At 44.2% G+C, this 18,652-nt stretch overlaps 1 protein-coding gene across 2 annotated transcripts in view; it reads left to right on the top strand.

Moving 5' to 3' along the window:
• The window catches only part of FAM120C (family with sequence similarity 120 member C), a 901,961-nt gene that overhangs the window by 32,480 nt on the left and 850,829 nt on the right, over window positions 1–18,652 (top strand). For both annotated transcript variants that reach the window (XM_085629861.1, XM_085629860.1), the window contains exons 2-4: window positions 14,879–15,125; window positions 15,340–15,422; window positions 15,750–15,878. In XM_085629861.1, the coding sequence (XP_085485987.1) occupies window positions 14,879–15,125; window positions 15,340–15,422; window positions 15,750–15,878 (459 nt within the window). The remainder of the gene's footprint in view (window positions 1–14,878; window positions 15,126–15,339; window positions 15,423–15,749; window positions 15,879–18,652) is intronic.

Here is an 18,652-nt window from a genome sequence, read left to right on the forward strand (position 1 = left end):
TTCTAAATTCTTCTGCAAATTCTTTTATAGTGTCCAGATCATCAATGAAATCAGTTAGCGCTAATACTTAATCCAGAGAATTCAAATTAAGTATGATACCTAAGCCTTGTTTGTGCCTCCAGCCTTTCCAATTGTCTCCTTTTCCCTAATTCAATTCTCATGACAGTGAAACCTATGTATTCAATCCCAATTCCCCCATATCCACTAGGATTAATATTCTGTGGGGATAGTGTGGTTGCCTCCCTTTCAGAAATTCTCTCCCAATTTTTTTGTGAAAATGTTTTTATTTATTGAGGGTGTAGAGTAGACCATCCGGCATCAAAAAATCTGTACAGATACATCAAGATCCCAGCACGGTACAATCTCGGAAAGCAACAGTACAATGTGACCACAGCATTTCCCACATTTAACAAAGATTGTAGTGGAAAAGATTAGTCACGAAGTAAACATTATTTCCAGGACTAGAAAGCATATATCGACATCAGATATCTGCACCAAAACTCCTTACAGTGTGTGAAGCGGATTAAGTTTCCCAATAACAAAGCATTAGAACCTAACTCTAGAAACAAACCCTCTCCCCCCAGGTCACATGCATCGAAATATTGTCGACTGTATCATATGTCACTTCATTCTACTACTCTGAGTGTCAGGGGATTACTCCCCGTGCAGCATGAGTTTGTCCAATTACTGTAGTACGATTCCAGCATCCGCTTGGTCTAATGGAGTTCCCTCAGACCCCTGCGTCCCGGCAGCCTCCCCCAGGGGGACCTCGGATATCAAGATGTACCAGGCTCTAGCATCCTCTTCCAATCAAAGTGTATGTTGATACAGAATCTCCTTGAACTGTTATTCATTTTTTCCCTTCTTCAATACTGCACTCAAGAATCGTCAATGGACCATCACATATTACATTATTCTCCACTTGGAGGTATCGGCAACTTGCAGGACTAGTATCTGAAAACTGCTCAAACACCCCCGTCACATTCTGCTCTTAACCTCCACTGAACACATGCACAAAACGTCCACATTTGCAATGTTTTATTTAATCAAGTGGAGCTACTTTCAAAAAACAATTAACACTTGGGCAAATTGCCAAAATTATAGCACTTTGTTTCCTTTTGAGTAGGACACTTTGATTCATCAACACTCACTCTCCGCACAAATTCATTTTGATCTTCCCCACACAACTTTGATGTCACTCTCATTTATCTTTGTTCATGCGACACAGCAGGTCCTCTTCGCTTTCATCCTTCCAGATGTATGTTCCATATTGTTTTACAATGTCAATTGCTTTTTTCAAACTATGGTTTTTAGCTAGAAGCTTTTCCTGTACTCTAGGGTTATTACTGCAACATACTAACTGGTCTCATATGAGCAAATCTGTATTGGCCCCAAAGTCAAAAGTTCTGGAAAGAGTTTTCAAACTAGCAACATAATTGTAATCTTTTTACCATAACCTATACCTGGTGAAACACTTATGGCTCTCTAGTACCATGTTGATCTTTGTGCAAAAGTGATTTTCCAGCATTTTCACTGACATTTCATAAATGTGAAGAGGTTCACCTTCATTGTAAGCAATTGGCGATTCATCCAAGCTTCTTTAGCTATTGTGAGTTTCAGTTCCCTGATTGTGTAACAAGACAGCTTGCTCCCTGGCTGGTGAAAACCAGATTCCCCTCCAATTGCTATTAAATATCTGTCAAATAGTTTTTTCCATGGTAGTAAAGGCTGTTGAGATTTCGACAGAAAATGTGGTGATGGAGAAATACATGCAGCTGCCATTTTTGTGAAAGAAAACAACCAACATAAATAATTATCTAAAATAATAAATTTACCACAACAAAATAATACAATAGTTTAATATAAATTAACTGAATGTTGCAGTATTTTTAAGGTAGCTGTTTTAGAATGTCCTTGAATATTGTGTGTATTGATCACTTAGTTCATCTTTGTTACGTGCAAATTAATTCACTGATCTCCTTGCATGAAGCTGTAGCCGCAACATGTGTAGTTATCTGTCTATAATTTCTGCTGAATGTCTTTGAATTGGTTTTGCTGTATCACATTTTTATTAAACACGCTTACTTTTTCTAGTTGCGCAGCGCAGTCACAAACAACCGAACGCGGCACATCCAGTCAACCAAGTGGTCTGCTCATCGAATTGCACCCCTCTGTAATACTGCTTTTGTTTCTATTGTTTTGTTCATATCCGCTAATTTGTGTTTAGTATAGGTTGCCATGACATGTTCCCTTTACTTGTGTGCACCACTCTGTTACCACTTTATGGTCAACAGCAGTCTATCCTGTTGGTCTTCCTCTTTTACATGTAGATGGAACCCATACATGATGTCTCTCAAATGCAGTGAATCTACTACCTAGAGGCAAAATGTGCCAATTTGTAAAGGACGCTTAATTGTCCAAATGGACCAACGTTGATGAGAGACAGGCATGCACTCCTGCATGTCCTTTTGGGGAGGTGTCCCTGCCGCAAGGGCTTGTTATCTCTCCGAGGAAGTGGGTGCCATCAGGTTTGACCAGAAGACCTGTATTTGCAAAATTAAACAAGCCAAAAGCTTCCTTGGGACACAGCATCCATAGCATTGAGATGATGTTGAATGGGTGCTCTGAATGACATAAATACCTGAGAAGTAGAATCCTGATCCATAAGGAGAAATAAGAGTAAGTGATCCTTAAAAAGAAGAACATTTAGATTGGTCATGACGAAACGACATTCGAATAAGTGGATTAGCATGCCATGCAGAGGACAAGATATTTAGGAGCAATTTACCAACCCCTCCATGCTTTCGGGAAAGACCCAGCGACCCTCCTATTCAGCTAGATCGCACGCACAGATTTCTCCGAATGGGATGCCAAAAGAGACTATGTTTAGACATTCTGACCAGGTTCCCCCTTTTTGTAGAAAATGAACTAATGGCCATTGTGAGAAAGCAATGTAAATTCATCCTATGGACAAGAAATGTTATTATTCCAGGATTGGACAGGAGCCACCCTCAAGCGAATAGTGCTTGGGGTAGGCACCGATTATCTTTGGTTCCAAAATATAGCAGTGGGAACCCCCCCCCCCCCTGTACCCCCCCCCCCCCTTTTTCGACCTTGCAGAAACGAAACGCATGATCTGAACTGTGGAGGAGTGCTTACTCTTCCACAGTACAGTGACAATATAGACCTTGAACGCAGAGGTGAGAAACAAAGACTTCAGGTACCTAAGGGGTGGAGACATGGATGATGGCAAAGTGGAGTGCACACATAGGCTTGACTTGTTCAACATCTGTAGCCAGAAGCGACACTGCAGATACAGAACATCTAAGCCACAGAGGCGCACTGTATGGTTCCCAGGAGAGGGAAATCGACAGATGAGTTGTAGGTTAACTAGTGAGATAACTATGGGCCTGGCACAGATGTGGAGTATCTTTGTGTCACAGATAAACAGAAGGGTAAGAGCGGGGTCGATCACATCAGAGCACTGAAGCAACACAAATGGGCACAAAACACTGGATTGGTACCAGAGTGAGGGTCTTATGTTCTGTTTTCAGAGGTTCTTGTTATATGGTGGTCTGTTAGGCATTCTAACACATGGGGCAAGAGATTGGCCGAAGCAGCAAATAGGATGAAGGGGTCATGGGAGGGTCTCAGACAAAATCCCTCTTATGCTGCACAGTGGTCAAGAATATCATCCTGTAAGTAAAGGGACTCAAAACACCCGGAAAGCGGCTCACAACACTTAACTTGAGGTGAAATGAAATGGCATATATTCCTTCTACAGGAGACAGATCTGCAAGGACAGGATTGGAATAGAATGAACTTGAAATGTTTTGCCATACGATACTACTTGTCATCAGGAGTTGGCAATACTTTGTTCACCAAATGTTACCAATAACATAAAAAAAAGTAGAGATGACCAAGGTAGGTCACTGTGCTTGGTGGTTAACATCGGGGGGCCCACCCACTTGAAATACCATCCATATATGCCCTAATGCGCACCAGGAGGCCTTTTTAAAGGTGGCTACAATTAACATATTGGAAATAGTGGAAGGGAGAACGGTGATTGGTGAGCCCTGAACAGTGTGTGATGGACACCTTGGAGTGAAAGGATAGGGATGGTATGTTGTTCCATTGCTTCAAAGACTGTATGCAAATTATGGGCTAGACAGATTCATGGAGGTTATTGTACCTGAACTCTAGATTAATTATTTCACTTGCTGCACCCCACTCTTATAGTAGACTGGACTATTTGCTGGCTGGGAAGGGTCTGCAACACAGTGTTGTGGAAGACAAAAAAGGGCATATATTACTCTCTGACTATGCTCGTCTTTTGTTGTTATTTGGGGCCTACTCGACTCATACGTGGAAGTTACATGACCACCTATCATGAGACCCGTTCCCGAGATGCCAAAGATTCAGTCATGAATTTCATGAAGAACAATAATGTAAAAGGCATGTCTATTGGTGTGCTATGGGACAGGCTGTAGTCTGTTCTCAGTGGATCTTCATATAAACGGAGAACAGATTTAAACGTCTGAGGAGTGAAGAGAGATTGCAACTTGAAGGGCAGCTGTAAGAGCAACTAATCGTGCACATAGTCTGTCAGAACTGTAGCTGAATGGGTAACATTGTGAAAGCTCTCGACTGAGCAGAATGTATATTTTGCCTCACTAAACAAGCGTTACTCTCCAAGAATCCACCTCAGCGACCTCCTAGCAGCTGGCTGAGGGGTCTGTCCTCCATCCAAATTACAAAAAAAAAGGACAGCTATATCCCAAGCTATTATCACTCAATTGCGTTGTTGGATGTTGAAGCAAAAGCTCATGCAAACATTTTATTGCAAGAACTGGAGGTTTGGGCATTTGGGGCTAAGATATTCCCTTTTATCAAACCGGATTCAGTTGACTCTTCTACTTCTGACAACATTGTTGCCTTGTCTTATCTAGTGCACTGTGCTTTTTTGCCCTCCCGGCCACCCCTCTTTGCATGTTTTGTTGACTATTCGGTAGCCTTCAGTGGAATTCATCGATCTCTGGATTAAATTTGTGGATTGGGGTATCGCGCCTTTACTTGGAGCACCCATCTCACTTTATTTTGACACATGTGACCTTAAGACTGGCAAGGAGGACTTAGTCACAAACCAAAACGCAACGATCCGGGGTTTAAAACAAGGGTATGTCTTAGCTCGTATGATGTTTAACCTCTATACTGCAGACATGGGCCGCACACCTGCAAAGGCAAATACCATCCCACCGTAGATTGGCCCATACAGACTGCCTTAATCCAATACGTTGATGATTTGCTCATCCTTGATCATACTAAAAAGGGTATTCAAATCCATCGCCACGCTAAACGGTTATTATGTAGATAATGAACCGGTAGCCAGTGCCGCTAAAACAAAGGGTAAAGAATCTGTGGAGATACAAGAACAGATTGAATCGACGCTGGGGGTTAGGGCACTGAACCATCTCGTAATCATCATCATATAATTACTTAAGCTAATGCTGTACAGATACTGTCAAGTCCAGATTACAGTTAAAATCTATCACTAGAAAGTCTTCTGGAGTCATATTTGCCTTGCCCTAATTAAATTCCTAGCTCTGTTGACTATCAGTTGATGCCATTACTTGAGTTATATGTGGAAAGCTAATACCAACTCTCTATTGGTCACCAAGACTACCACAGGAAATGTTGTTCTTTGCTGGATACGTTGCAAGACTCTTCCATCTGCCAAAATACATCAGCCGCTCGCTTCTCTGCCTGGAGTTTGGCTTAACTGGGCAAGATTGTGAATGTAAGGCGCCCTTTCTTAAATATTACTCAACACAGCAAGCCAAACCTTATACCTGAAAGAAAGCCCTTCAGAAGATCTACTCCAAGCTGGATAACCCTTGGTCTCAGTACCAAAACAGGCGGCCAAAGATTTAAATGTTAACATGGCTACTTTAGCCACCACATTCTCTTATTCAGGCATAAAAAAACACCCTGAAGAAACAGTCCTACTGTTTCTCAAAAAAGACACTCTCCAAGTAAGCAGCTATGCTGCCCCAATTGCAAAATCTTATTACGGAATGGCGATGCATACTTATATTAAAGCTGCACTTAGCAGGGAGACCAGGCTTAACATTTTCTGAGAAAGACTCATGGTAACTTCCAATTAACAAATTTCGCTCTGGCTGAGCATCGGTATCTGGCATAGGCCCCTGCAGGTTCTACAAATACAAGAGAGAGTCAATGCTTCATGTGCCCTGCTGCTGCCCTGATTTCCACTCAATGCACAATATTGAAGCCAATGTTTTGAAAGTATGAGTGCCGGCCTTCGAGCTGAAATCACAGCCCCCAACAAGATCAAAAAGTGTGGGTGCCCAGGGTGGGACCGGGACACCCAGAAAATAATAAAAAGAACCGCATGACATGATGCTGAATGTAAAAAGTGCATCGGCTTAGCTTATTAAATGTTTGTTTCTCTTGAGAGGAGCACCCCATAATTGCCGTACGAGGTATTGGTTGGCATTTTTAGGTCGAGCCTAGTGCTATGCGCATGCGCTGCTCTAGGAAAACGACTTTACATGCGTGTGTTTTTTTTTTTTTTCCATTGGTCTATGCATGTGTCTTTCTGAGAAAGACATCACGCAATTGGTCAAAGGCGTCTGCATGTGTCCGCACACGGCCTAAGGCTTGTGGTTACGAGGAAGGTCCATCTGTTTTTAATTAGCGCGGCACGCACCACTCATGTGCTTTTTAGGTCGAGCCTAGAGCAGCGCGCATGCGCTGCGAAGCTTTTAGTAAGGGGCTTCAGAAAGCTCACCACGCACGCTCGTGCGTGTGTGGCCTATTGCTTGCAGTTACCCGCACGGGCGCCATACGTTTTGAATTATCGTGCCCAAACACAGGCACGATAATTCAAAACTTATGGCCTGTTGCTCGCTCTCGCGCCACTCGCAGGACGCCTCGTCGTTATGGCTCATTAAGCACATCGCTCGCGCGCACCACTCGCGGGACGCTGCATTCCTTGAATTTCTTGTTCTGATGCAGTGTCCACTTTATGGTGCTTCATGCAGGGTGGCTTTGTTTTGCACAGCTCGCCCAGCTGGTTTAATTAATTTTTACAGTTGGTGTTAGAGGACCTGCGCACTGTTTTCACACCCCATGGCAAGAGCATTGTTCCGAAAACTACTCCCTTCGAAGGCCCTGAAGGCATGGCTGGCCCCCACTCAATTGCGCTCCCCGCTCAGATTTAGCCCTTACAAAAGTGTTAGCTTTCCTTTTAATTTTGAAAACAACCGCCTTATCATGATGTTGAGCGACGTTACTTCATTTATAACCCAAAATAGACTCTCTTGCCTCGTAATGCACGGATATGTAAAAAGTGCATACTACCTTTCTGTGTTTTTACATTTTTCATTCTGTTCCGCTATTCCTTTTCTGTGTTTTACATTTTATAATGTTCTGTTCTGCTGTAAGCTCCACTCCGTGCTGCACGCTGGGACGGGAGAACTTAGGTCACTTTTTGATTGAGCCCACCTTTTTCTAAAATGTTGTGGAGTTCAGCAAACGCCAAACGGCCGGCTGGATTAGGATGACAGTTCCGCTGTGTGCCTTAAGGCATCATGAAGCTGCAGTGTGAGGTGGAGGACATTACCCTTGTGCTGGCTACCTTCGGCATTAGAAACAGAGGCATAGGCACTGTCCACCGGCAGATAGAATCTCCAGAGCAAGTCCGGGCTAGGTGTGCTCCTGTCTACTTGATGATCTGCACACTTAAGGAGAAGGGGGGGTCCAAGTACAAAGTGAGGGCTCGCCCCAAAGGGCTTGCGTCCGCTGCAGCTTGTGCGAGGCTGTGAGGGGGGCGACCCAGCAGAGACATTGCATACGTTTACCAAAAACCACTGACATCCGAAACTATCACCTCTCTGTACACAGATCAAAAAAGTCACCCTTCATTTATAAAACCTAAGCTCACTGATTACCATGGTAGCCAAGCTTCCTTGTTAACAGGAAAAGCTCCAAACCACCACTAAATGACTTAAAATATAGTGAAATATATTGGCTAATGCACTAACATTACAGTGAAGTCAACACTTAAATACAATGATAGTTTAAAGTAAGGGCTGAGAGAGTATTGGCATGTGAGTGCTCTGTCGTGATAAATTGCCACAAACTTTAATAGCTAATATAATATAATAGATAATATGCTGCATAGCTAAACACTTACACAGTCCCAAAGGCGAGACCTATTGGCTATGCCAATGCATTTTTTTTTAACTTTCAATGTGAGCGTGGCCCACTTCACGAACGCTGTTCTGTGTGATTTACGTTGCTGGCTGCAGTCCAACACTGTGTTCTACACGGACCTACAAGAAACTTTCAGCGCTGCCACGCTGCACTGTGCCTGCTCATTTGCTCCGGTGTTGAGCGTGGTTCTCACTGCCCCCATTCCCTGGCTAGGGCACCCGATGGCGATGCTAATCCTGTCCCATACGGTGCTTGTTTGTTAAGCTTCCACCCGTCATAGGCTGGTAGCAAGAGCACTTTTTTCCTAACATGTAAGTATGGAGGGATGGTGTGGGCGGGGTCTGCGGTGTCTTTGTAAGCGGCCAGTCCGATTTGCTCTGAGTTGTATGCAGTGCAAACGTAATGCGTTTAATTGAAGAGTACAGACACTTCTCACAAACGAGCAGGTACTCGTGGCCCCGCTTCACGAATGCCGCACTGGTTGATTTCCGTTGCTGGCTGCAGTCCAACACTGTGTCCCACACGAACCTACAAGAAACTTTCAGAGCTGCACTGTGCCTGCTTATTTGGTCCGGTGTTGAGCGTGGCTCTCACTGCCCCCAGTCCCCTGGCCAGGGCACCCGATTGCGATTCTGATCCTGTCCCATACAGCGTTTGTTTGTTAAGCTTCCACCCATCATAGGCTGGTAGCAAGTTCACTTTTTTTAGCTTTACAACATTCTGCACAGCAGCTACAATGCTCTAAGACATAGCTCAAGGACCTTGGCAAAGCCAATGGCTCTTGGCTATACACGTATGAGGTCACAACGGCGAGACCTATTGGCTATGCCAATGCTTGTTTGTTTGTGTGCTGCCCTAAAGTGGGACAGGGGCCTCACCAGTGATTTATTTATTTATTTGACAACGGCAATAGTTCTGATATATATATATATGTTGATGTGCTGACCACATGATGAAGCCAATAGGTCTGCTTTTTAGGTCTCTCCTGACCCAGCGCTTGCGCTGGTCTGGCGAGACTTTAAGTAAGGGCTTCAAAAAATGCTACCGCCAGCCACAGCTTGCAGTGCATGTGCGCGGGCGCACGCTTGAGCAGAGGCGCCATATGGCGTGATTACTGCTGCGCACGCACCACTCGTGTGCTTCCCCCGCAATCACTTTCGCCTTGGCCCCGCGGCTATTGCTTGTTTTGTTTTTAGTTAGGCAGCATTATAATTGTAATGAGGGTTTCCGCATTTTTATCATGGTGTTCCTGAGAGGATCTGTGTAAAGAGTTGAGATTTTAAATAATGTGTTTTTCAGGAGGTGGAAGGTTGGGGGCCAATGGTCTTTAACATCGTATACAGTGTGAATTTTATTGTTTTATAGATAGATGTCTAAATAATAAACATTTTCTGAATCTAGGATTGTTTGGAAATAGGTTAACGCAAACAAGAATTGCAATCTGAAATCTACACTTTTAGATAGATGCGTACACGCATGCGTGTTAATTGATTGTCCCAGCTGGTTGTTTGCCCTTACTTTCTTGACTCCTCATGTGGCATCCTCTCAGTCCGCAGCATGTCTTTCTTTCATCGGAGACACTCTCTGCTGTTATTTAGTCTGTAAGCACTATTTACTTTATTAAGTCTCTTTTACTGCAGGGCGGACTTGCGCTGCTTCAGCTGAAACCACTTGTGTTTTTTTAAGCAGCACGGCTTCTCCGTAACATGGGCGCCCGCTTCCAATCACTTTAACCCGGCATTATCTCGTGGCTGTTTTAAACCCCCTCCCCCCCCCCCCAAGTAAAATGGATTTAGAAATGATCAGCGAATTAAGTCATGTGAATTCCAGGTAGCACATAATCATGTGCTAATAGGCTGAAGCTGACAACAGCATATCTGTGTTACATGTCACCTGCGCTAAGCCACGTAACGGGTTGTTTTCAAAAGCCTGTTTTATTAACAACAACACCACCACCACCACTACCAATAACACCACCATTAAAACTACCAATACCACCACCATTAATACCACCAATACCACCACCATCAATACCACTACCATCAATACCACCACCTCCACCAATACCAACAGCCCCAAAACCACCACCATTGCCAATACCACCACCATCAACACCATCAATACCACAACCAATGCCACCACCATCAATACCACCACCAACTATATCACCTCCACCAATACCACCACCTACAATACCACCACCACCAACAATAACACCACCAGTACCACCACCAATACCACCCCCACCAATACCACTACCACCAATATCACCAAAAATACCAGTGCAACCACTGCCAATACCACCGCCAGCAATACAACCACCAATACCACAACCACCAGTACCATCAATACCTCCACCAATGCCAATACCACCACCAATTCCACCAGCACCACCACCATCAATACCACAACCAATGCCGCCACCACCAATACCACCACCACCAATACCACCAGCAATGCCACCACCACTACCACCACCAACAAAACACCACCGCCACCAATAACACCACCACCATCAAACCATCAATACCACCATCAATACCGCCAGCACCACCAATACCACCATCACCAATACCACCACCAACAATACTACTACCACCAATATCACCAAAAATACTACCACCAATACCACCACTGCCAATACCACCACCAGCAATACAACCACCAATACCACCACCAATGCCAATACCACCAGTACCAATCCAATACCACCACCAATACCAACACCACCACCAATACCCCATCACCAATATCACCACCAAGATCACCACCATCACCAATACCACCACCACCACGAATGCCACCACCACAATACCTCCACCACTAATACCAGTATCGCCACCACCACCAATAACCGTACCGCCACCACCAATACCACCACCACCAATACCTCCTCCGCCACCAATACCACCACCACCAGCAATATCACAACAACCAACACCGGCACTACCACCAGCAATACCACCACCACCACCAATACCACTACCACCACCAACATCACCACCACCAATACCACCACCACCAATAACACCACCACCACCAATACAACCAATACCACCACCACCAATACCCCACCCACCTCCACCAATACCACCACCACCAATGCCGCCACCACCAATACCTCCTCCACCACCAATGCCCCCAACACCACCACCAGTACCAGCACTACCAATAGCACCACCACCAATACCACCACCACCAATACCACCACCACCAATACCACCACCACCAATACCTCCTCCGCCACCAATACCACCACCACCAGCAATATCACAACAACCAACACCGGCACTACCACCAGCAATACCACCACCACCACCAATACCACTACCACCACCAACATCACCACCACCAATACCACCACCACCAATAACACCACCACCACCAATACAACCAATACCACCACCACCAATACCCCACCCACCTCCACCAATACCACCACCACCAATGCCGCCACCACCAATACCTCCTCCACCACCAATGCCCCCAACACCACCACCAGTACCAGCACTACCAATAGCACCACCACCAATACCACCACCACCAATACCACCACCACCAATACCAATGCCACCACATCAGCGCCTCTTGCTCACTAGTAATAGCAGGGGCACTGTACGAGGTCAGAGCTGCAGCTTAGACCATCCCTCCCTCCCTCCATTTCTGCCATAAAGCACAGCCTGCCCTGCACCAGGAGGTGAAGCTAGGGCCCTACTACAGCTGGAGTGGTTTTTATTAGGCCAAATATAACAATGACATTACGCAATGCCACACTGCACACTCAAATCACAGAGCGGGCAGGAAATAGCCCCCCTCCCACTCTTCCCCCCTGAGCCGCAACTGTGTAATCACAGAGAGGAAGGTGTTGGAGCGCTTTGTCAGTGTTTATAGTTCGGATCATATGTAACTCTCACTTCACACTTTGTTTGTGTAATTTACAACACTTAAACATATTCTTTACTGCACTATTTATCACTACTTTGAAGTCGTCGCAGGCCGGTCTATTCCTCTAATATTTACAATCTAACAAGCGGTCGAGAAGGCCCTTTATTTCAATGTAATAGATCTCGCATTTGGGAGAGTTGAAGCTATTAGTATTGTAAATGACAATGCGTTTTATTTATGTTTTAAAACCCAAAACATAAATAAAGGGCATTGTCGATTACAATGCCAATAGCTCAAACTCGCGTGAATGCGAGACCTATTGCATTGCAAATGCTTGTTATGTTTTGGTATTCCGATCCTTTGACAAAGCCAGTAGGTCTGCCTGACTGAAAATAAACCCCTTTATTTAGTTCCTTTATGTAAAAATACAAAACCCTCAAACTCACTGGAAAAAAAGAAAGGTTAGAGTGAAGTTATAGTTAGGTGCGGTAATAACGTCTTACTGTATGTTAAAAAAAGGTTTATATTCACTGGAAAAAAACAAAACTTGAAAGTGATGCTATTGTTTGATGAAAATGCCCATTGAAACGTAACATTTTTAAACAAAAAAAACCACTGAAAATTCACCCGTTATAGTTAACTGAAGTAACTTTAACTCGTTCCCTAGGTCATGCAGTGAAATGCTTTATTTGGTGGTTAAGGGAGTCAATGTGTTAAAAGTATCAATATTAAACCAGGACATTGAGCAGAGTGGCTGTCCAGAATAGGAAAAAGGTAAGCGTAAAAGAAAAGAAGTGTGCCCCCAGATTAGAATAAAGAGAGTGGAAAGGTTGCAGTGCCACATTAGATAAACACTTAGTGTGTTATGATTGCAGTGCAGTACCAGGTTAGATGAGTAGAAGCCGGGAGACGCGGAGCTAAACTAAGCTAATAGCAGGGTCAGGACCCTTGATGAAAGTGTGACTACAGGGCACCAAAGTTCCCGCCCCCGAGATGCACTACACCTGACGATTGTGGGTGAAACTTCACCAAGACTACCTACGGGCAATTATTATCACTGCCCCATCTCAACTTATTTGACACAAATTAGCCTCATATTAAGGTTATCATGAACCCAGGGAGGTATCATTACATTACCCTGATAAAAAGCCCCGGACCTTTTGGGGTCTTAGAGTAGGGCTGAAACATGTCGGTATAATATAGGGTCATAGGACCATAATAATCCATAATGCCCACGAGATATTGTTTTTACTTTTCCCCACATTCTCCGCTAATAAAGGGATACCTTGGAGAAGTTGAGGGATTTTTAATCTCAATTTAAGCCCTTGGTCATCCTTCTTGTAAGTGCTTCCTAGAATACGGTCGAGCCCACCCTGACCTTTAGGAGTCAGTGTGAACCCAATGGTGAAGCATGACACTACTAGAGTGTGTGACGGAGATATTTATATACACACTTTGTTTTTCCTTCCAATTATCAGTCACACTGTATTGTTAATAAACCTCGATACCCGCTCAAGTTTCTAGTTCAAATTACACTGATTTTAATCTTTTTCAACGTTGCAACTCTGTAACTGTTCAAGCTATTTATGCTGCATCATGGGATGGGTAGTCCCACCGGGGCTAAAGCACGCGTTGGGAAGCTGACTCACCGAGTAATTAGCACAGTGTGTGTTTATTTACATTCCTGAGGAAGCGGCTGCTGTATCTCCCCTCCCGATGCTTTTTGCACATATTATCAAGAAAAGAGATGTCAGAGACTGGGCTGATGCGAACTCTGTTTCCGTAAAACAGGTCAGAGGTTAAATGCTGGCAGATCGGCTCCCAGCGTTCATGTATTATCGCATCCGAGGTTTCAACTTAGTGACTTTGAGAGGGGCCATTTAACAGCATGATTTGTTTTAATATTGGCAAAGTGTTTTGCTTTTTATGTTTTCAGGTGACCTATATTTCTATTCTTGGGGGTTTAGGCGGCACATCGCATTCATAGCCAAGTTCCCGACCAGTGCAGAGATCATGTTTTGCAATAGATAGACAATCCATTACGGAGAAATATTTCGTTTCGCAATGTATCAGTGAATGCTTTTAATTGTTACACTGACAGCATGCATAGCAATCTTGTATAGGGATTACAGGGTTTTCACTGTGATTTTGTGCTTTTGAAAGAATGCTCTCTATTGAAGCCTTAGGTGGGATGGGCTATTTAGACTGCTGTTGCAATGGCGCCAACCCAGATTGACAACAGCTTGGATCAAGCCGAAACGCTCTTCCTTCACTGCACTAGTTGCGTGGAGCTACTGTGCCCACTCAGGGTTACCACCCCCTTTTCCCTCTGTTCTTCGCAGGAACTCACCAGTGCTCTTAGGTGGGATACTCGTATGTTCAATGTAGATACACTAGGGAGTATCCCCCATACCCCCTTCAATTGCGAAGGAACCTCTCAACCCTCTGGATTCGGAAAAGATCGCCTTTTTCAGATCTTAAATGTATAATAGATAAGTAGTTTGTCAGGATGGTTTGCGGACCAGTACTGAGATAGGAAAGTGGGTAGTGTTGAAGTGTTGGAGTACTGGTTTGTTTGAGATTGAAAGTATAAATTAGATAAGCTGCTACTGTTGGTCTGTATGTGTGAGGTGGCAATAAAACCCAATGTTTAGTAAATTGATCAAGACAGCCTTTACGGCAGTTTCTTGGTTTGTGGCCTTCTGTGGCTTTTTTGGTTCCTGCTAAGGGTCTTCTTTCTTCCATTCTTCTCTAGGTGTTCCAGACCCTTGAAGACCATCACCTTGAAGTGGTTGCCTTCTATAGAGAGAACGGCTTTCATGGTTTAATTGCCCACGACTCCGAATATGCCCTCTGCAACATACCTTCCTACTACAGTTCTCATGCTTTGAAACTCAGCTGGAACGGGAAAAATCTTACAACCAATCAGTTTCTCATGCAAGAGGTTGCCAAGCAGCTGGGCCTGAAGCTTGCACACTTTCCTCTTTTTGCAGCCCTACTTGGTAAATATAGACAAGTTAGTGGTGGAGGTAGATCTGCATTCCATATGTGCTTCACATCTGAGGCTGCCTACCTGTTTCATATTACTCAACACTGGGACTGGTTGCGTTGCTAAAATGAGGCTCTTGCACTTATAAAGCTTTGTGTACTGCTTTGAGATGGTTCTGTGGAAGGCTGCACATGGGAAACATTCAAATAAACTTTTATTTATTTCAGGCAATCACATTCTTCCAGATGAAGACCTAGCTGCTTTTCACTGGAGCCTGCTCGGACCAGACCACCCTTTGGCCTCACTGAAGGTGATGCCTGTTCCTTTTCTATACAGAGTTTCATCGCCCTGACCCTTTTCATTCTGCCATTTCCACTATATTGAGCGGCACTGCCTGTTTTTTTCTGATCCATTTCCTCGTCATTCTCCACTGCTAAATTATGCTTTAGACAAAAGAATGCCTTGTTCTCTAAAATGTGAAGAATCCTCACTCTCACTTGTATGCACACATCCAAAGAAGACTACCTCCTCAGTCCCTCAAGCCCTCAACACCCAGACCTCTGAGGGAGGTTATTTTAGGAATTATGGAAGTCTTCTTTCACTTGCTTTATATTTTGTGTCTTTGTCCTTTTTATAGGTGCGTGCTCATCAGCTAGTCCTTCCGCCCTGTGATGTTGTGATCAAGGCTGTTTCCGAGTATGTGGCTTCAATCCGAGATCCATCAAACCTTGATATGGTGGGCAAGGATGTTTTTAAACACTCTCAGGTGAGACTGTCCCACAGACCTCTCAAATTGTTCACTTAAACTCCGGTTTGGTTGAACGTAGGTGGGGGTTACATCAGACGTTCCCTGGTCCCATTGTGTGTGTTAATAGGTAGCTGGGAAGCTTCAGTGAATGATGAAAGATTATTCTTCTGCATGTCTGTTACGAGCTGCACTCCAGCAGTGTGCTCCATGCTGATTGCAATCTTAGGTGATGTGGGTATTGTTAAAAGATGGCATGCTGCTTTTGTTTTGTTGGGACTGGGCTCTAAATTTTAACAGGTGTGGACTTTCTAACACACCAGGCCAATGCTGCTTTAAAAGTGCTGGGATCCAGAGCTTAATTGAAGTCCAGCCCAGATTTTCCAGCTGTTTAAAGAGACCCAATTTCAACTCTCCACAGTGGGAGACACCTTAATCTGGATCGTGATTGTCATAGTTCTTACCGATTAGGCTAGATTTGAGTTCCTGAAATAACGTTGAAATCAAAAGTTTACTTTTTAAATAAGTTATAATACTTTAAAAACAGATGCAGAGCCTATATTTGAAATTTTTCCCAACAAGGTTGCTAAGGGCCACCATAATGCCTGCTCCAACCCATTCTTTTGTTCCATCTTCCACTTGCTCAGATCTTCCCCGATTAGATGTGACCAAATTCTTAATCCACAATAGATATAGGGTAAAGAAATACCTAGGAAAAAAGTTCAGAGTAAACTAATTCTCAGAGAAAAATGGGAGTTGTGTAAATCTGTTCAGTAGTTTTTGAGAAATTAAGGTTAAAAAAAATATAGATATCTGGGCAGTTGGTGTCCAGATATGCTCCGATTGGCCTATTTAAAGGGAACTAGTCAATCATGATTGGTTGATTTCAACCTGAACAGTGTTTTGGCAGCCATTACAAGACTTGATCCCGAGTCCTATCAATGAATTAAAAAGAAATACGCAAGGAGCAGAGAGAGCACATCCAAACCCCACAGGGCATCTGGGGAAGCCCCCCCCCTCCTCCCCCCCCCCTCCTCCCCCCCCCCCCCCTTTATTGGTTGGCCGCAACATGGACAACGTGCTGTAGCAGCCGTTACAGGACTCTGGGACATGGTCCCCATTGAAATGATTGTAGTGAATGTCTGGTTTTGAGTGTCACAAAAAGGAGCATATATAAAGGGTGAAAGAAGATTTTAGTTCTAATATAAATCATTATTGGTGGTATCATGCTAATAAAATTCTGACCTTCTGCTGGGATTTCATAAATCGTGTCTTAGAGAAAACAGTTTTTTCATGATTTTCTCAGAGGTTATGGAAGGTGCTCCAGAGGCTAAAATGAGAGCATATTTTCTTTAAATTTTTCTTGTCTTTCTCAGCCATGCGCGAATGAAGTCTGACATTCTTAGTAAAAAAATGTCTTCCATCAGGAGCATCTGCCAGCTGATACTGAGTGTTCTACTGCAGGCTCCCTGAGTGTTCTAGAGAATAACTAGAGCCCTAACAGTCTTACTTATGACAAAAGGGTGGCACACCCGCAGCCATCTTAATTGAATCAAACTGGTAAACATTAAAGCGTTTAACTTAGGAAGGAACAAAATGAGGAGGTTCATTTTGTCATAAACATTATGGTTAGTGCTGTAGAAAGCAAAATTGTAGTAAAGTAGGATCTGCTTTTATGGTCACCCCCGCTGTTTGCTGGTGTCATTCTGTTTTCTGACTAGTCTGACTGGGATCATGCTAATCAGAACCACAGTAACTCTTCTCTCTCCCTAAATTGGACTATGTTAAGTACTTTGGTACCTAATTTGCTACTGGTGTACCCTTGTAATTCCCTAGTATTTAGTACTAAAGTACCCAGGGCATAGGTACACCAGGGGTCTCCCATGGGCTGCAGCATATATTGTGCCACCCATGAGAGACCACTCAAATTGTGACTACAGGCTCGCCTTTGCAGCCTGTGTGGGCTGGTGCTAGCACCACTCACCACAGATATAAGTTTCCTTATATCTTAGGTCACTGCAATTAAGACCTATGTCACCCCTAAGATTGGCCTTTCAATCCTGAAGGCATGGTGCTTTGTTATAAGTGTGAGGGTCCCCCTGCGTGAGCAGGACATCCCCCTACAAACCCGGCTTTCTAAGTGCAGTCAGCATATACATATAGTGAACATCAAGTCAATTACGAGATGTCTAACTATATATTGGCTGCACCAAAACCAGTCATGTTTGGTGTCAAACATGTTGGAATCCTACCCCAACACCGATTCCAGTGTTCGATGTAGGATGTACAGCCCCCCCTGTATTCCTGGTACCAGACTTTCAGGGTCTAACAGCAAGCTAGTGCTGCTGCCGATCATAGACACAATTCTGCCCTCCTGCTGCTGAGCCAGGCTTGAGCAGGGGAAGGCAGAACAATAGATTTCCTGTCACAGGGAAGTGTGACCACCTTCAAGACAGGACTTAGTGTGTTGGGTTGCAGTGGGGGCGCTTGTCAGCGCTACCATACTGCTTTGAAGGGCAGATTTGGTGACCTCAATGCATACTCCAGTTGGAACCAGTTCAGGGAGCTGTTGGCTCCTGCTCTGGCGTGAAACTGGACAAAGGGGATGGGAGTATCCTCCCCACTGTCCAGCCCCTCCTCAGGAAGGGACCCCTGATTCTCTTCCAGGGGATCCTCATCAATAGTCATAAGCACTAGAATATTCCCGCCCATGCCCGGAAACATAATCATATATGTGGTGTGTGTGTATATATATATATATATATATATATATGTTGCAGCGCAATGGAGGAAAA

This window comes from Triturus cristatus, chromosome 10 (assembly GCF_964204655.1).
Source record: "Triturus cristatus chromosome 10, aTriCri1.1, whole genome shotgun sequence".
NCBI classification, from domain to species: domain Eukaryota; kingdom Metazoa; phylum Chordata; class Amphibia; order Caudata; family Salamandridae; genus Triturus; species Triturus cristatus.